Source organism: Odocoileus virginianus, chromosome 14 (genome assembly GCF_023699985.2).
Source record: "Odocoileus virginianus isolate 20LAN1187 ecotype Illinois chromosome 14, Ovbor_1.2, whole genome shotgun sequence".
Taxonomy (NCBI): domain Eukaryota; kingdom Metazoa; phylum Chordata; class Mammalia; order Artiodactyla; family Cervidae; genus Odocoileus; species Odocoileus virginianus.
The window spans coordinates 59,498,773-59,519,775 of NC_069687.1; the positions used below are offsets into that span (position 1 = coordinate 59,498,773).

Genomic DNA, 21,003 nt, shown 5'->3' on the forward strand with positions numbered 1-21,003 from the left:
CAATTAAATGTCAACAACTTGGACAACCTGTAAGAAATAGATAAATTGATAGGAACATCCAACCAGCTTTCCAATACTGAATCATAAAGTAGAAATATGAATAGTTCACTTCCTAGTAAGGAGATATGAATCCATAATTGGAACCCTCCCAACAAACAAAAGTCCAGAACCACATAGTTTCACTGCCAGATTCTGCCAAGCATTAGAAGAATTAATACCAGTTCTTCTCAAACTGATTCCAAATAGATGCCAGGGATTAGATCTTATAGACAGAGTGCCTGAAGAACTATGGACGCAAGTTCATGACATCGTACAGGAGGCATGATCAAGACCATCCCCAAGAAAAAGAAATGCAAAATGGTTGTCTGAGGAGGCTTTACAAGTAGCTGAGAAAAGAAGAGAAGCTAAAGACAAAGGAGAAAAGGAAAGATATACCCATTTGAATGCAGAGTTCCAAAGAATAGCAAGGAGAGATAAGAAAGCCTTCCTCAGTGATCAATGCAAAGAAATAGAGGAAAACAATAGAATGGGAAAGACTAGAGACCTCTTCAAGAAAATTATAGAGGTACCAAGGGAACATTTCATTGCAAAGATGGGCTCAATAAAGGACAGAAATGGTAGGGACCTAACAAGCAGAAGATATTAAGAAGAGATGGCAAGAATACACAGAAAACTGTACAAAAAAGATCTTCAAGACCCAGATAATCATGATGGTGTGATCACTCACCTAGAACCAGACATCCTGGAATGTGAAGTCAAGTGGGCCTTAGGAAGCATCACACGAACAAAACTGTTGGAAGTGATGGAATTCCAGTTGAGCTATTTCAAATCCTAAAAGATGCTGTGAAAGTGCTGCACTCAACATGCCAGCAAATTTGGAAAACTCAGCAGCAGCCACAGGACTGGAAAAGGTCAGTTTTCATTCCAGTCCCAAAGAAAGGCAATACCAAAGAATGCTCAAACTACCACACAATTGCACTCATCTCACACACTAGTAAAGTAGTGGTCAAAATTGTCCAAGCTTCAAAGTTCATGAACTATGAACTTTCAGATGTTCAAGCTGGATTTAGAAGGAGGCAGAGGAACTGGTAGGCTGCAGTCCCTGGGGTTGAGAAGAGTCGGACTTGACTGAGCGACTTCACTTTCACTTTTCACTTTTATGCATTGGAGAAGGAAATGGCAACCCACTCCAGTGTTCTTGCCTGGAGAATCCCAGGGACCGGGTCCCACCGAGTCGGACACGACTGAAGTGACTTAGCAGTAGCAGTACAGGAACCAGACCAAATTGCCAACATCCACTGGATCATCAAAAAAGCAAGAGAGCTCCAAAAAACATGTCCTTCTGCTTTATTGACACCACCCAAGCCTTTGACTGTGTGGATCACAACAAACTGGAAAATTCTTCAAGAGATGGGAATACCAGGCCACCTTACCTGCCTCCTGAGAAATCTGTATGCAGGTCAAGAAGCAATAATTAGAACTGGACATGGAACAACAGACTCGTTCCAAATAGGGAAAGGAGTATGTCAAGGCTGTATATTGTCACCCTGCTTATTTAATTTATATGCACAGCACATCATGCAAAATGCCAAGCTGGATGAAGCACAAGCTGGAATCAAGATTGCCAGGAGAAATATCAATAACCTCAGATATGCAGATGACACTACCTTTATGGCAGAAAATGAAGAAGAACTTAAGAGCCTCTAGTTGAAAGTGAAAGAGGAGAGCGGAAAAGTTGGCTTAAAACTCAACATTCAGAAAACTAATATCATGGCATCCGGTCGCATCACTTCCTGGCAAATAGGTGGGAAACAATGGAAACAGTGAGAGACTATTTTGGGGGGCTCCAAAAGCACTGCAGATGGTGACTGCAGCCATGAAAATAAAATACACTTGCTCCTGGAAGAAAAGTTATGACCAACCTAGACAGCGTATTAAAAAGCAGAGACATTACTTTGCCAACAAAGGTCTGTCTAGTCAAGGCTATGGTTTTTCCAGTGGTCATGTATGGATATGAGAGTTGGACTATAAAGAAAGCTGAGCGTCGAAGGATTGATGCTTTTGAACTGTGGTGTTGGAGAAGACTCTTGAGAGTCCGTTGGACTGCAAGGAGATCCAACCAGTCCATCCTAAAGGAGATCAGTCCTGGGTGTTCATTGAAAGGACTGATGCTAAAGCTCCAATACTTTGGCCACCTGATGTGAAGAACTGACTCATTGGAAAAAAAAGAAACCCTGATCCTGGGATAGATTGAAGGCAGGAGGAGAACGGGACAACAGAAGATAAGATGGTTGGATGGCATCACTGACTCAATGGACATGAGTTTGAGCAAGCTTCGGGAATTGGTGATGGACAGGGAAGCCTGGTGTGCTGCAGTCCATGGGGTCTCAAAGAGTCGGACATGACTGAGTGACCAAACTGAACTTCTCAAACTCTTCCCAAAAAAAAAAAAAAAATTACAGAAAAAGAGGAAAGACTTCCAAACTCATTTTATGAGACCAGCATTACCCTGATACCAAAATGAGATAAGGACAGAACAAGAAAAAAATTACAGGCTGATATCCCTGATGAATTTAGATGCAAAATCCTCAACAAAATATTAGCATACCAACTCAGTAGTACATTATTTGATTTTAGGCATATCATGCATTATTTTATTTAATTCTTATGTCTACAACATTATTGTTGTCTCTGTTTTACAGATGACAACTACAATGTTAGTAACAGAATTTTAACTTCAGTCTTTTTTTTTTAATCTTTGTTTTCATTTATTTTTATTAGGTGGAGGCTAATTACTTTATAATATTGTAGTGGTTTTTGCCATACATTGACATGAATCAGCCATGGATTTACATGTGTTCCCCATCCCAATCCCCCCTCCCGTCTCCCTCCCCATCCCATCCCTCTGGGTCTTCCCAGTGCACCAGCCCTGAGCACTTGTCTCATGCATCCAACCTGGGCTGGTGATCTGTTTCACCCTTGATAGTATACTTGTTTCAATGTTATTCTCTCAGAACATCCCACCCTCGCCTTCTCCCACGGAGTCCAAAAGTCTGTTCTGTACATCTGTGTCTCTTTTTCTGTTTTGCATATAGGGTTATCATTACCATCTTTTTAAATTCCATATATATGTGTTAGTATACTGTATTGGTCTTTATCTTTCTGGCTTACTTCACTCTGTATAATGGGCTCCAGTTTCATCATCTCATTAGAACTGATTCAAATGAATTCTTTTTAATGGCTGAGCAATATTCCATTGTGTTTATGTACCATAGCTTCCTTATCCATTCGTCTGCTGATGGGCATCTGGGTTGCTTCCATGTCCTGGCTATTATAAACAGTGCTGCAATGAACACTGGGGTATACGTATCTCTTTCAGATCTGGTTTCCTCAGTGTGTATGCCCAGGAGTGGGATTGCTGGGTCATATGGCAGTTCTAATTCCAGCTTTTTAAGGAATCTCCACACTGCTTTCCATAGTGGCTGTACTAGTTTGCATTCCCACCAACAGTGTAAGAGGGTTCCCTTTTCTCCACACCCTCTCCAGCATTTATTGCTTGTAGACTTTTGGATAGCAGCCATCCTGACTGGCGTGTAATGGTACCTCATTGTGGTTTTGATTTGCATTTCTCTGATAATGAGTGATGTTGAGCATCTTTTCATGTGTTTGTTAGCCATCTGTATGTCTTCTTTGGAGAAATGTCTGTTTAGTTCTTTGGCCCATTTTTTGATTGGGTCATTTATTTTTCTGGAATTGAGCTGCAGGAGTTGCTTGTATATTTTTGAGATTAATCCTTTGTCTGTTGCTTCATTTGCTATTATTTTCTCCCAATCTGAGGGCTGTCTTTTCACCTTGCTTATAGTTTCCTTTGTTGTGCAAAAGCTTTTAATTAAGTCCCATTTGTTTATTTTTGCTTTTATTTCCAATATTCTGGGAGGTGGGTCATAGAGGACCCTGCTGTGATTTATGTTGGAGAGTGTTTTGCATGTGTTCTCCTCTAGGAGTTTTATAGTTTCTGGTCTTACATTTAGATCTTTAATCCATTTTGAGTTTATTTTTGTGTATGGTGTTAGAAAGTGTTCTAGTTTCATTCTTTTACAAGTGGTTGACCAGTTTTCCCAGCACCACTTGTTAAAGAGGTTGTCTTTTTTCCATTGTATATCCTTGCCTCCTTTGTTGAAGTAAGGTGTCCATAGGTACATGGATTTATCTCTGGGCTTTCTGTTCTGTTCCATTGATCTATATTTCTGTCTTTGTGCCAGTACCATACTGTCTTGATGACTGTGGCTTTGTAGTAGAGCCTGAAGTCAGGCAGGTTGATTTCTCCAGTTCCGTTCTTCTTTCTCAAGATTGCTTTGGCTGTTTGAGGCTTTTCCTCGAATTGTATTTCCATACAAATTGTGAAATTATTTGTTACTAGTTCTGTGAAAAATAACAATTGGTAGCTTGATAGGGATTGCATTGAATCTATAGATTGCTTTGGGTAGTATAGTCATTTTCACAATATTCTTCCAATCCATGAACCGGGTATATTTCTCCATCTATTTGTGTCCTCTTTGATTTCTTTTCATCAGTGTTTTGTAGTTTTCTATATATAGGTCTTTCATTTCTTTAGGTAGATATACTCCTAAGTATTTTATTCTTTTTGTTGCAATGGTGAATGGTATTGTTTCCTTAATTTTTTGTTTTCTCATTGTTGGTATATAGGAATGCGAGGGATTTCTGTGTGTTAATTTTATATCCTGCAACATTACTGTGCTCATTGATTAGCTCTAGTAATTTTCTGGTAGAGTCTTCAGGGTTTTCTAGGTAGAGGATCATGTCATCTGCAAACAGTGAGAGTTTTACTTCTTTTCCTATCTGAATTCCTTTTATTTCTTTTTCTGCTCTGATTGCTGTGGCCAAAACTTACAAAACTATGTTGAATAGAGTGGTGAGTGTGGGCACCCTTGTCTTTTTCCTGACTTTAAGGGAAATGCTTTCAATTTTTCACCACTGAGGATAATGTTTGCTGTGGGTTTGTGATATATAGTTTTATTATGTTGAGGTATGTTCCTTCTGTGCCTGCTTTCTGGAAAGTTTTTATCATAAATGGATGTTGAATTTTGTCAAAGGCTTTTTCTGCATCTATTGAGATAATCATATAGTTTTTATCTTTCAATTTGTTAATGTGGTGTATTACATTCATTGATTTTTGGATATTAAAGAATCCTTGCATTCCTGGGATTAAAGCCCACTTGGTCATGATATATGATCTTTTAAATATGTTTTGGATTCTGTTTGCTAGAATTTTGTTAAGGATTTTTGCATCTATGTTCATCAGTGATATTGACCTGTAGTTTTCTTTTTTTGTGGCATCTTTGTCTGGTTTTGGTATTAGGGTGATGGTGGCCTTCAGTAGTACATTAAAAAGGTCATACACCATGATCAAGTGGGATATATTCTAGGGATACAAGGATGGTCTCACATCCAGAAATCAATCAACATAATATACAACATTAAGAAAAGGAAGATGAAAATCATATGATCATCTCAGTGGATTACAGAAAAAGAATTTGACAAAATTTAACATCTATTTATGATGAAAAACTCCCAATGCAGTGGGTATAGAGGCAACATGCCTCAACATAATAAATGCTATATATGACAAGCCTACAGCTAGCATCAGGCTCAGTGGTGGAAATCTGAAAGCCTTTCCTCTAAGAGCAGGAATAAGACAAGGAGGCCCACTCTTAACTTTTATTTGATAATAAAAGTTCTAGCCAAATCAATTAGGGAGAAAAAAGAAAAGGCATCCAATTTAGAAAGGAAGAAGCACAGTTATCACTCTTTGCCAATCACAGAGTATATGTAGAAAACCTTTAGACTCCTTCAAAACAAAACTTAGAGTAAATACTGAATCATAAATGAATTCAGTGATGTTGCAGAATCCAAAATATATAAATACCTGTTGTGCTTCTGTACACTAATAATAAACTAGAAGAGGAAATTAAGAAAATAATGAAAAGAATCAAATACTTAGAGATAAATTTAACCAAGGAGATGAAATACCTGTACACTGAAAACTAGACAGTGATAAAAGAAAGACAAAACTAAATGAAAAGTTAATCCATGCTCATTGATGGAAGAATTAAAATTGTTAAAATATCCATACTACCCAAACAGATGTAATGTAATACCTATTAAAATTTCAGTGGCATTTGTTCACAGAAATTGAATGTGCTTAGTCACTCAGTCATGTCTGACTCTTTGTGACTCCATGGACTATAGCCCGCCTGCCCTTGGGGGTTCTTCAGGCAAGAATACTGGAGTGGGTTGCCATGCCCTCCTCCAGGGGATCTTCCCAACCCTGGTCTCCCACATTGCAGGCAGATTCTTTACCGACTGAGCCACCAGGAAAGCCCCAGAAATAGAATAAACTATCCTAAAATTTGTATGGATTCACAAAAGACCCCAAGTAGCCAAGGCAGTCTTGAGAAAGGACAGAATGCTACAGGCATTGCACTCCATGATTTCAAACCATATGACATAGGTATAGTAATCGAACATGGTATTGGCAAAAAACAGTGAAATGAGTCAAGCAAGGGAGGACAGAAATTGCAGGATCTTTCTTATGTGTGGAATCTATAAAACCAAACAAACCAGACCAAGTTCACAGATACAGGGAACAGATTGGTGACTGCTGGGACACAGGGGGTTGGGGATAAGTGAAATGCATGAAGTCAGGGGGAGTAAAAAGTTACAGACTTCTAGTTATAAATAAGTCATGGGGATGTAATGCACAGCATGGTGACCAAAGTTGTTAATACTGGGTTACATATTTCCAAGTTGCTAAGAGTGTATTTTATTTTTTCATTTATTTTTATTAGTTGGAGGCTAATTACTTAACATTGCAGTGGGTTTTGTCATACATTAACATGAATCAGCCATGGAGTTACATGTATTCCCCATCCTGATCCCCCCTCCCACCTCCCTCTCCACCCAATTCCTCTGGGTCTTCCCAGTGCACCAGGCCCGAGCACTTGTCTCATGCATCCCATCTGGGCTGGTGATCTGTTTCACTATAGATAATATACATGCTGTTCTCTCGAAACATCCCACCCTCGCCTTCTCCCACAGAGTCCAAAAGTCTGTTCTGTACATCTGTGTCTCTTTTTCTGTTTTGCATATAGGGTTATCATTACCCTCTTTCTAAAAAAAAAGTTCTCAGGACAGGAAAAAAATTTGTAGTATGTATGGTGACACTCAGTAACTAAACTTACTGTGATAATCATTGTGGTGGTCACTGCACAATATATATAAATATCAAATCACTGCATTGTACACCTGAAGCTAATATGTCAGTTATACTTAAAAATTGTTTTTAAAAGATCTATTACAGCATCCCTTTCCTGTGGCTACAATGAACACATAAAAAATTTTTTTCAAACTAAGAAGAAACATAATATCATCTCTACTGCCTTGAATATTGTTAGAAAGGTATACTTTAAAAAGGAAGACTCATGTTATAAAAAGCTGTTTTTAAATTAGTTTATAAATTTAATGTGATCATAATCAGAAACTTAGTGAATTCTGGAGAACTGAGAGTCATTTTTAAGTTCTCAGAAGCATAAAGCTTGGAAAATTAAGAAATGTTTTAAAAAGTAACCTAAAGCACTTGTTTAGTTTTAATGGGAAAACATTATAAGCCAACAGTATTTAAAATAGTTTGGAACTGGCAGAACAATAGATGGCCAGATGAATGGAACAGATTAGAGTATCCAGAAATAGATCTAAGAATAAACGGGAAATCGCTTATATGACATAGTAGCATTTCAAGACAATGTGGAAATGATGAATTTTTCAATAAGTGAGATTGGGGCAACAGACTAGACATTTGAGGGGAAAATTTGGCTAAATCCCCAGCTCATACCTTAAACCAAAATAAAATCTGCATGTATCAAATGTTTAATAATAATAAATCAAGCCGTGAAGTGAAAGTTGCTCAGTCGTGCCTGACTCTTTGTGACCCCATGGACTATTACAGTTCATGGAATTCTCCAGGCCAAAATACTGGAGTGGTAAGCCATTTCCTTCTCCAAGGGATCATCCCAACCCAGGGATCAAACCCAGGTCTCCTGCATTGCAGGCGGATTCTTTACCAGCTGAGCTACCAGGGAAGCCCAAATAAAGACATAAAAAATACTAAAATAAAGCATGGGTGAATATATGTACATCCATGGGTATATATGTATGTGTACTGTGTGTTTATTACATATTTTAATCTTGAAGTGTGGAAGACCTAAGTATACTACAAATCCAGAAGACATGCAATAAGCGAATAAGATACTTGAGACAAATTAATCTGTGTGTGTTTATATTTGTTTAAATAGAATCAGTATTTAATCTGAGAGGAAAGTATTACATAAAATAGATCAAAAGGTTTACTTCAAAGAACCTTATAAATTAGAAGTAAAAGATGAACAACTCAATAGATAACTTTTAGAAAGATGCTCCATGTCAGTAGTAATCAGAGCAATGACTGTTAAGACAACAATGAGATAGCAGTTTCAGTTCTCATTAGATTGACCAAAATGAAAAAGATTGCTGTATTAGGAAAGGTGTGTGTGTGCGTGCATGCTCATTCATGTCTGACTCTGTGCCCTATGAACTACAGCCTGCCAGGCTCCTCTGTCCATGAAATTACCACTTATTAATAGAAGTACAAATTAATAGAACCTATTAGAAGGTAACTCTATTAGATTGTTGAATAGATGTAACCTTTAATTCAACAGTTCCAGAAATCAGTTCTTTGGAAATCACACAGATGGGGTTGGAAGGTACAAAGGATATTCACTTCAACATTGTTTGGAAACCATTTGAGTACATATCCACAGAGGAAGAGATTGATTAAATTAATTATTATGGCCATTTCAAAGAATGAGACAGATCTCGTTTGCATCCCTAGAAAGTCTGGAAGTGTATGCACCATGAGGTTAACAGTGGGGAGTAAGTGCCACGGGATAAATTTCCTATTTTCTTTTTTTTTTCTTAATTTCCTATTTTCATATACTTATATATGGTTTGAGTTTTTAATAGGGTAACTGTATAAAACTTACTTATGTTTCTAGGAAATAGATACTTAAAAGAATAAAAAAGTACTGCCACTTAAGTTGGCTTCAAGTTTATTCCAAGTATTTTATCATTCATTCAGCAAGTATTTATTATTCACTGCTTGCTAATTGCTATGATTAGCATAGGGAGATAGTAAATATAGGAAGTAAATAATGTATATTGTGCTATGGAGAAAGGAAAGTCTATAGAATAAGATATGGAAGAGTGAAGATGCAATTTTCATTGTACATTTAAACAGGATGATAGAGTAGGTATCACTGAAAAGGAGTAAGTCATTGTGATTAAAATTTCATCTGAAGTTTGGAGTATTCTAACTCCAGGCTTGTGGAACTGCATGGTGACCCAGTTTTTCTGTTTTAAATCTAAATTCTTATAAAGAATCTTAGAATTTTCTGTTGAATGTTGAGATTCTGAAATATTACCTGCATAAATAAGAATCACGTGGTAACACCCTGATTTCTGTACTCTACCTGTTGAATCAGATTTTCTGCATTTGGAGCCAGAGGAATATGCGTTGTCCACAAGCACCACAGAAATTTTGATGTAAACAGTCCCAGGTCTACACTTTGAGAGTCATGCTTATACCTTTGAGATGAGCCTGCTTCACTCTACCTAGCAACAGACAACTCCCTCATTATTGTTTTTGAATGTGTGATCTCTTGTGTTCATGTATATGTCATTATGACTTGTTTACTTTGTAGGTCAAAGGCAGTTGTCTGTTTTTTTCTCTCTTTAAAGGTATCATCAAATGGTATTCAGTCCACTCCTCTAAATCTTGCAACATATTGGAAATGCAGTGCTGGCACCACAGATGTTAGAGTGGATTATAAGTACAACCCGGAAGCTATGGTGGCACCAAGTGTGCTTTCCAACATACAGGTGGTGGTACCAGTGGACGGAGGAGTCACAAATATGCAGTCCCTTCCCCCTGCAATATGGTAAAGTAGATTTCTGAATTCTTACTAAATTTCTGTCTGCAGTCCCCCAGTTATAGGACCTAATTTCTGACAGTTGTCTTATAAGTTTGAAAATTTTTAGTGTATTTCACATAGAAATCATGTTACAAGATGTAGTGTACATTTTACTAGTCAAGCTATAGTAGCTTCAAACCAGAATAAACAAACTAGTTTGCTGTCCCCACCCAGACTTGAATGATTCAGTACAACTTTACCCTCAAAATATGTTACTTCTCTAAACTTTTTTTTTCATTTAAAAATAGAGATAATTATTTTACAGAGTTAAATATAGTATCTAGCATATCTATAGGAAACCCTACCTGGTTAGTGTTCAGTATTAGTCCCATCTCTTAACTGCCTCTCTTGCTTCCTCCATTAATGTTAGTATATACTCTAACTACTCTTTGTTTATACTGCGTCACCATTTAATAATAAAACTATTTTCCTTGAGTAATGAAGGTACTTGATCACCTATACATTATTTTCCTTTCTCTGATCAATAGAATTATATAATTTGGTAAATATCTACTTATTAAGAAAAATAATAGTATTTTTTATATTACTAATAAACACATTCTCACCAGTGATACTATTTTAAAGTAAATTTAGCACTAGTTCTAGTGAAATATCTAAAATGTATTGGAGTGTTCATCCATGTACAAGGCATTATACTAGACACATTAGCTGAAGATATTTGTTCTTACAGGAATGCAGAACAGATGAAAGCCTTTTGGAAACTGTCTGGTATTTCAGAAAAATCAGAAAATGGAGGTAAGTGTGTGCATGGTTTTTTTGTTTATAATGTAATGGCACTGAAAATGGATCTTTTAGGCATGTTTATGGAAAATTTTCTCCTGGAATTTCATGCCTTCAGTTCTAGAACTGACCACTAGGTGGAAGTTAATACCGTAAAGAAGAGTGGAACCAATTGAGATTTCAGAACACATTTTTTTCTTCTAGATTGAATGTGAGAAAATGTTTCTCTGTGAGAAAATGTTTTGCTATAACTTTATAAATATTATGTAAATGTTCCTTGTGGTCATGTGCTAACATTGAGAAGATACCTATTAATTTATAGATGTCTGGGAAACCTGATAATTGAAACTGATAACTAATTAAAGTAATTAACATACTCTTTAGTTCTAATAGGGTCTGCCTGGCTTCTCAGAAATAGTACAGAAGCTTTCAGGCTTTAAAAACTCCCCTTGCCTGTCTTGCCTACTCTTTCTCAAGAGAACCTTTCCTTGGTCATTTACCCTTATTAAAACTATTAACAGCCTTTAATTCTGTGATCATTATTTCAAGGAGAAGCAAGTTAATTGATTCCTCCCACCATATCTGCATTTGTTTGTGTTCACAATGCAAAGGAGAAGTCTCTACTAGTTAGTTGATCACTCCTAGTATATCCTCTTGGAGAAGGCAATGGCAGCCCACTCCAGTACTCTTGCCTGGAAATCCCATGGACGGAGGAGCCTGGTAGGCTGGAGTCCACTGGGTCGATAAGAGTCGGACACGACTGAGCGACTTCACTTTCACGCATTGGAGAAGGAAATGGCAGCCCACTCCAGTGTTCTTGCCTGGAGAATCCCAGGAATGGGGGAGCCTGGTGGGCTGCCCTCTATGGGTCGCACTGAGTCGGACATGACTGAAGTGACTTAGCAGCAGCAGCAGTATATTCTCTAACTCAATTTAGAATATAATTCCCAGGACAGTCTTTAACATTTTAATTGCAGTTTCTCTTAATCAAAGGAGACTTCTCCTACCTCTTTTGAATGCCTAATTGAATCTCCTATAACTTTCCCTATTAAGTGGGTTTTTTGGCTTTTCAAGTTTTACTCACTTTTTTCCTTTTGAACATTTTAAGCATCATGTGATTAAAATGTAAAATATATCATCAGTAGTTTTCTTAAAGGTATTTCTGCATAAAAGACCAGGTACATACTTGTATTGTTCACCTCCTGTGCTGAACTAGGCTTTTACTACTAGAGAACCACACATTGGATGAAATAACCCAGCTAATCTCTGGTTCCTTTGTTCATATTTGGTACTTAAAGGTTGCCTATGTTCAAGTGGCAAATGTACTGATTTTTACTCTAGCTGTATGGCTAGGAGATAAAACTGAAATTCCTAGTTGAAACTGGAAGTACAACCAGTTAGCAAGGAAGAAAGGGTATATTTTCCCCATATTTAATGAAACAACATTATTGTAGATATTTGCCAAGAAGGGAATTGTTCTCTGAAAAACAGGATACAAATTTTCTAACTGGGTATTGTAATTATAGTTTCCCTCTGCTGTTCAGGTATCAGAGTGACTATGTGAGGAAATGGAAACATCTTACAAATGTGGTTCTGATTTGGTTAGTCAACCTTTAAAAAGAGATCCCCAAATTAGAATACTATAAAGTAGAAATCTGTTTCTATTTTGGCTTTATGCTCCAGAGAGGAGAAGGAAATAATTCTAAAGTTTAAGGGTTGCCCTGGTGAGTGCTCTTGGCCTGTAGGTTGCACTGTCACAGAACTGAGTTGCATATCACACACTAAAAGTTTAAGGAGGACTTGGACACGGGCTGAGTTAGACAGCAATTCATTTTCCCAACTGATCTGTGTGCCACCAGGTACAATAGTAAAGGATGTGTCTTTGTTATATTTTCTTTCAGATTTCTCTCTGTGCTGTTCAGTTTCTATATGGGGAATCGCAGAATGTCACTGTTGTACCCAGCAATTCTGACTACTTTCCTCAAACCAGAAGCCTGGGAACCCTCCCTTCCAGGCTCCTCCTCCTGTTTACCTTTCTATTTTAACTCCTGACTGCTTTCCAAATTCATTCTCCTCTTCCCTTCCCCTCAGTGTAGTTCAAATACACCTTTCCTGTCACCTAGAGTCCTGGACTATTTTATCAACTTTCGGGTGGTGTCCCTACTTGCATCTTGTACCTTGCTGCCCTTCTAAGATTCTTACCTGAAATGTTTTTTCTTCGTTGTCTTTGATGGCTCCCTGTGGTTATTTCTTATCGTGGTTTGTAAAGATACTTGGAGCTTTTCCTACCTCCCAGTCTAATATCATCTTCTGCCCCTTTGCTCCCCTACATCTGCTCTCTGGATCTTCTGGTAGATGTAGTTACCTTAAAGGCATCATGCTGTCAGCTCTCCCATCTCTGGGAGATTCATCGCTTCCAGAGCTTCCCCTTCCTGCCCTCAGCCTTACTTCAACACACACAGAGCGTAGGAATATCAATAGTAAATCCCTCTGAAGACTGTTTACTTAATGAAAATTCAGATTCACTGACTAAAATCTGATTTGAAAACAGGACGATGATTCATTTACATGTTTGAAGAATTTGGGATAGGACTGACTTTTTTTTACTTTTACTTGCTCATTTGCCTTTTTCGGTGTGAAATATAGTATCCTGTATAAGTTCTTTGTTCTTTTCCTTATAGGTTCTGGGTCCCTCAGAGCAAAGTTTGATCTCTCAGAAGGACCCAGTAAACCCACAACGCTTGCAGTGCAGTTCCTCAGCGAGGGAAGTACGCTCTCAGGAGTGGACACTGAACTTGTCGGCACTGGCTACAGGCTCTCCTTAGTAAAGAAGCGGTTTGCCACGGGTAAGTTGGGAGACTTCACACTTTTTCATGTACATGGGAAACATTTATATTCTACCAGTTACTAAATGACTTTCAAGTAGTTTATAGTCTAAAGGCATGGAAGTGTTTCCTTTGACCTTTGGTACAAAGTGCCAGATAGAGACACGCCTGGGAGAGAGAGTACTCATGGTCAGTATAGCTGAACACCTGTGATCTGATTCTAATGTACTGTAAACAGCAGATGGGGACTGGGGTTTGTATCTGTAACCACAGTGAAAATGTCCTCCTTTGAGTTCATTTGAAATGATAATTGCAAAGGTCTACTTGGTGTTTTCCAGGACGATACCTGGCGGATTGTTGATGGACCTGGGAAAGTGGTTGGCTCAAGGGAGTAGTACAAACCTGCCGTTCTGCATTATTTTTCTTTCCAAACACTATTCTGACTTGTATTATATCTTTAAGAGCTGACTACAAACATTAAATTGCACTTTTGAAGTGAGTCACCGAAAGAAATAGCACTGAAATGATTTTCAACGCTGTAATGATCAACTGCAATATTCAGGAAAGCACATTTATTCAGATTCTCAGTAAAATGAAGTTTTTATAGGCTGGAAATTTTAAGTTATCTTCAGTGTCTATGTTGAAAAAGGGGCTTATAGTGTAATATGAGGCCTGAAATTTCAGGAGAGCAAGCACAAAATAATTTAGCTTTCTATAAGTTTTTAGAGTCAGAGATAGCTTTTAAACTTTTAAGTTTGATATTGAATGGATACAAACAGAACGTGAATTCTAAGTTTGGGATAATGTTGATAACACTCAATCTAATTGAGTTATGTGCCATAAAGTAATCAGACCAGAGTCCAAGGTGTATGCAAAATTTATAATTTGATTCTCATATTAATAAAGTGTAAATGGTGTTTTATATGATTTTTTTAATCCTCAAGTGCAATGTGTTTTAAAATAAGCTTGCAAAAGACAGCAGAGAAATTTGCTTCTGCAGTTAACTTTATAGAAGTTGTGATTGTTTTGATGAATTAATGCTGTAGATTTAATTTATTTTTATATGGATTGCATAATGTGTGCCTTTAAAACAATAACAAAACCCAGAAATGTGCCTATCCAGTTTGTGTTCATTCATGTGCCTCACTTTTTTCCTCACAGTCCAGATTTTGTATTCAGAATCTTAGTCAAGAATTTTTACAAGATAATTGCGATTTTTATAAAACTCTCTGGTTGCAATTGCAATGGGAATTCAGAATAACTAGAGGACAATTTATACTTAAGAACCCTGGCTCCCTTCTTTAGTGTTACACTGTAGCCACTAGAGAAATATAACTAATGGCATATGTTTACAGGGAAAAAGATTACCTTCAAATGTTCCATCTTAACCTTATCAAAAAACCCTGCAAAACCGTAATGGTAAATTGGTAACTGGCATTTTAACTCAGTTTAACATTTCCCGTCACTCTTATTATTGGAAATTTATATATTTATTTACTGAATGTGATGTTAGCATGAGTTTGTAGTAGTTTGTGAGGAACACGCTTTAGAAAAGATCAGTTTTGGCATTTTCAACACTTGGAAAAATTAGCAGTTTTTATGTTCTTTTTCTTATCTAATCACCACCTGCTAAAAATGAGGAAACTAGTTGAAATGATGGATTGGGTTAAGCATTTCTTAAAATAAACTACTAATACTAAGTAGTAAAAAAACCTAACTTTATAACAAGTCCTGATTAATTGAAGGAAGTAAATATTTTGGACACAGTTTCATAATTTACAAGTGGGAATTTTATTTATAAGGATAAGTACCAGTGTCCTGCATTTTGCATAGAAGGAATAAATTGTGTTATATCTAGTAAATTTATATAGAATCACTAATTGTTCTCCTAAGCTCTACAGAAAGTAAAATCCCTCCCTCTATACATTTATGTAACATCTTGCTATATTAAATACAGCAGAAAATCTACTCACTAGCAATATATATATAACACAATATGTGCTTTTTTAATATATTGTTAGCCCCATTCTAAATTTAGATTTGACTAAAGTAATACATAAGACAATTTGCTAAAATTTTCATCTTTACTAGATAGTGGACAGAATTAGAATTTCTAACATATTGTACCCTTTTAAATGCCAATTACAGTACCTTACTGGAATCTTAACTAATTGCTTTGCAGTCACACTGCTTTTATTGGGCAGTTAATATTTTATTATTGGATAGACACCATTATATTCACCAGGTTTGTTTTTAATCAAGTATTACCTTAAAATGTACAAACTAGTGAAATGGTTATACTTCTGCACTTTCTTAATTACCAGTCTTCATACCAAGTGTTGGTACATAAATTTGTATCGGGTGCAGGTTACAATTTTGAAGCCATATGAGTTTATATTGATTTTTTCATTTAAAAATCCACTAATGGTGTAAAAAAAGACCAATAGATTTTCAATGGGAGATGTATTTTAGCAAGCTGGTTCTTGCTTATGTGTAGTGATAAACTTTGTAGCTGCCTCTTTAACCAAGAATTTGTAAACACAGAACTCTAACAAATGTGAGTTTTTAAGAATTGTTATTTACTACTTTGAGGTGTAATTAGAACAATGCAAATCTTACAATATTTTGTAAATATTTTTGATTTTTCATAAAAATGTAAATTTTACATAAAAGTTGTACCCTTAATAAACATGTAATATATAATTTATTAGTTGGTTTGTGTGTTGTACTTTTGTTGATAGTAATAATAGCTATGTCATAGACATTAGGACAAGGCAAGCTTGGTAAGTAATGAATAATTGGTTTTGAACTTTGTATCACCATTTAGACAGGCATAGAGATTGGTCTGTTTCTGAGTTTTAATTGGTTATATAGGAAAGCTTCATTTAGCATATAACCCAAAAATGTAGAAGTTGTTTAACAAGGGGTTATTTTTGTTTATATATATATATATATATACTTAAATTGATGTTAAGCTTTAGCAAATACTTTCCCCCTGACCAGTTTTTTAGGAACACAGTGTCACAGTTTCAAAATTATACTCTTCCAAGGAACATTGGGCTTTCAGAAACCAGTGGATTTAGAAAGGAGTTTAAAAAAAAAAAAGAAAAAGATTTCCTCATAAATACTGAAAATTTTGCTGAATCTGTGTCATAAAAAGGACAGGTAGTGTCAGGTTGGGAAACCTGTGTAACAAACAGGTAGCACTCTTAGCATTCATGTCATACACTTCACTTATTTCTTCATTAGTCTCCTTTTTCCCCTTCCCCTGCTCCCACCTGTTACATCCCACCTGATGCTAGCTGCTATAATAAGTAAGGTCTCAGGAACTTAACACTGTAAAATAGTATTGCTCACATCACAGTTGGAGGTTGGAGGAAGAGCTCTGCTCCTCACAGTAATTCAGGGCAGGCTCCCTCTGTTTTTGTAACTCTGCTCAAAGTCTTCTCCATTTGGCCAGTGGATGGGGAAAGAGAGAAAATGGGTATTTGTGGGCCAGGCCCAGAATTGGCATTATTTCTGTTCACATTCCTTTAGCAACAACTCGATCTGTGCTCTCAACTAACTACAAGGAAAGATGGGAAATATATAGTGTGGCCATGTGCCTAGGAGGAAAAGAAAACATGTTTTGATAACACAGTAATCCTCTGACATGTATTCTACACTTTCTCTATTTGGTTAACTTACTTTATTCCTTTCTCCTAAATGTATTTAATGGTGTCTGTGGCTTTCACTACGAAGGGTCTGTTCCATCATCTCTTGCTATATGTACATATTTTACCCCTATTTTAAATTATATCTGATTATTTCTAACTATATATATTTATGATTATTTATAACTCAGAAACCAGTGCTTTAGTATGCAGCATTTTGTCTGTCAGTAATTTTTTAACTACAAAGTAACACAAAATAAAACTAAAAATGTTTTAAACAAAGTGTCTTTCACATAACAAAGTCTGCGAGTTTGTCTGTTGCTGTTATTGGACAGAACAAGTGATTCTCTTGGCATTTTTCTCTGGTTGCAATATGGCTGCCACAGCTTCAGATTACATGTTTACATCCAAAGGTAGGAGAGAGGCAGTTTCAGGTATGTCTGTCCTTTTTATCAGGAGAGTTAAAGCTTTTCCAGCACATTTCTGCTTACTTCCTACTGGCCAGAGTTGTGTAAGGGGCAGAATTGTTTAAAGTAACCTTTATTTTTTAATTTTTTTTTAAGTAACCTTTATTTTTAAATGATAAAGGAGAAGGGGGTGGGAATGGCTTGAAGATGAGCTGGCCAGCAGATCAACCACAGAATTTCTGACTAGTGGCACTCACTAGTAGTAAAGAACCTGCCTGCCAATGCAGGAGACAGAAGAGACACAAGTTCAGTCCCTGGTTTGGGAAGATCCCCTGGAGGAGGACACGGCAACCCACTCCAGAATTCTTGCCTGGAGAATCCCATGGACAGAGGAGCCTGGAGGGCTACAGTCCATGGGGTCAAAGAGTTGGACATGACTGAAGTGACAGCACACCAATGCACTTGAGCATGTTTCCTTACAGCATATTTCCAATTAGCAAATCTCTGCACTTAGCCCAATCAACTTACTTGACACTTTTAACTCATCAAGGAGCAGGGTGAACTTGAAAGTGCTCTAAATCTTTTTTTATCTTCAGAAGAGTGAATCAGTATAATTTCCCTAAAGAGCAGTTTCCCAAAACCTTTAAAAACCCTATTTATCATTTAAACTAGTAATTCATCACTGTTGGGAATTTGTCCTAAGAAAATGAGACAAGTAAGCAAAGATAAGTTTATAATATGAAAAGCTTGGAAGGATTGGTTAAGTGAGTTGATAACTCCTATTTAGTGAAACACTATATAGGTATTTAAAATAATCATGAGCATGGTTCTACTGAATAGCACAGCAAATACCTATAATAAACCATAATGGAAAAAAATATGAAAAAGTATGTGTATATATGTATAACTGAATCACTTTGCCATACACCAGAAACACATTGTAAATCAACTTCAATAAATTAAAACAATCATGAAGGTCTATAGTCATTGATAATGAAAAGGTCAGTTTTTATTCCAATCCCAAAGAAGGGGGATGCCAAAGAGTGTTCAAACTACCACACAATTAGACTCATTTCACATGATAGCAAGGTAACACTCAAAATCCTTCAAACTACACTTCCAACAGGAGGTGAACTGAGAACTTCCAAATTACAAGCTGGATTTAGAAAAGGTGAGGAGTCAAGATGGCAAAATAGGACATGCACTCATCTCCTGAAAGAACACCAAAGTCACAACTAGCTGATGAACGACCATCGACAGGAGGATACTGGCACCTACCAAAAAAAGAATCCCCACATCCAAAGACAAGAAGCCACAGCAAGACTGTAGGAGGGGCACAATCACAATCAAATCCCATGCCTGCCAGGTAGGTGAGCCACAAACTGAAGAAAAATAATAACCAAAGAAGTTCTGCCACTGTTGGGAAGGTTCTGAGCCCCACTTCAGGCTTCTCAGCTTGAGGATCTGACAGACTACGAATCCCCAGGGAATCTGACCTTGAAGGCCAGTGGGACTTGATTACAAGACTTCCACAGGACTGAAGAAAACAGAGACTCCAGTCTTGGAGGCCACAAACAAAACCTTGCCTGCACCAAGACTCAGAGGAAAGGAGCAGTGACCCCACAGGAGACTGAACCAAAACTACCTGCTAGTGTTGGAGGGCCTCCTTGGAGGTGTGGGTTGGCAGGGGCTCATCACAGGGATGGGAACGCTGGCAGCAGCAGTCTGGGAAGGTCCCCCTTGGCGTAAACCCTCTTGGAGGTCGCCATTAACCTGGCCATAGAGCCCACCATAGAACTCTTAGACCTGAGGGCTGGGTCACCTCAGGCCAAGAAACTACCAGGGAGGGAGTGCAACCCCATCCATCAGTAGATAGCTGAACTGAAGGACATGAAGGACTTCACTGAGCAAGGCCCTGCCCAACAGAGCAAGACCCAGTTTTTCCCACCACCAGTCCCTCCCATCAGGAAGCTTACAAAAGCCTCCTAACCTCCTCTATCAGAGGCCAGACAGAAGAAGCAAGAAGAACTACAGTCCCACAGTGACTTAAAAAAGTCACATTACAGAAAGTTAATCAGCATGAAAAAGCAGAAAGGTATGTCCCAGATGAAGGGACAAGATAAAAACCCCAGAAAAACAACTAAATGAAGTAGAGATAGGCAACCTTTCAGAAAAAGGGTTAATGATAGCAAAGAAGATTCAGGATCTCAGAAAAAGAATGGAGGCAAAGATTGAGAAGATGCAAGAAATGTTTACCGAAGAATTAAAGAACAGAGATGAAGAATACACTAGAAGGAATCGATAGCAGCATAACTGAGGCAGAAGAACAGATAAATGACCTGGAGGACTGAATGGTGTAAATCACTGCCACAAAACAGAACATGGAAAAAAGAATGAAAAGCATGAAGACAGCCTAACAGACCTCTGGGACGACATTAAATGCACCAACATTCGCATTATAGGGGTCCCAGAAGGAGAAGAGAGAAAGGACCTGAGAAAATATTTGAAGAGATAATAGCTGAGAACTTCCCTAACATGGGAAAGGAAATAGTTAACCAAGTCCCGGAAGCACAGAGAGTCCCAGGCAGGATAAACCCAAGGAGGAACACACGGAGACACATCATCATCAAACTGGAAAAATAAAACATTAAAAGCAACAAGGGAAAAACAACAAATAACATACAAGGGAACTTCCATCAGGCTATCAGCTGATTTCTTGACAAAAACTCTACAAGCCAGAAGGGAATGGCATGATATATTTAAAGGGATGAAAGGGAAGAACCTTAGAACCAAGAAAACTCTACCCAGCAAGACTCTCCTTCAGATTTAATGGAGAAATCAAAAGCTTTCCAGACAAGCAAAAATTAAGAGAATTCAGCACCACCAAAGCAGCTTTAAAACAAATTGATAAAGGAACTTCTCCAGGCAGGAAACAAGAGAAGGAAAAGACTACCTACAGAAAATAAACCCCAAATAATTAAGAAAATGATAGCAGGATCATACATTATTGATCAGTTCAGTTCAGCCCCTCAGTCATGTTCAATTCTTTGTGACCCCATGGATTGCAGCATGCCCCCATGGACTGTCTTCAACACATTACTGATAGGATCATAAATATCCTTAATTACCTTAAATGGATTAAATGCACCAACCAAATAACATAGACTGAGCAGATGAAAACATATGCATGTATGCACTTTCACTTACTACATCACTCTGCTTGATCTCCCCAAATTGTATGTAACTGTTTTATACTGTTAGGTTAATCATGTTCCCATTATGGCTTGCAGTT

The 21,003-nt window shown here is 37.4% G+C and overlaps 1 protein-coding gene across 1 annotated transcript in view; it reads left to right on the plus strand.

The window, feature by feature from the left end:
- The window catches only part of FCHO2 (FCH and mu domain containing endocytic adaptor 2), a 130,527-nt gene extending 114,169 nt beyond the window's left edge, over window positions 1-16,358 (plus strand). Inside the window, 4 exon segments of the mRNA XM_020915936.2 lie at window positions 9,853-10,052; window positions 10,777-10,841; window positions 13,508-13,672; window positions 13,990-16,358. Coding sequence (XP_020771595.2) covers window positions 9,853-10,052; window positions 10,777-10,841; window positions 13,508-13,672; window positions 13,990-14,012 — 453 coding nt within the window. The 3' untranslated portion in view covers window positions 14,013-16,358.
- Window positions 16,359-21,003: the final 4,645 nt, after the last annotated feature.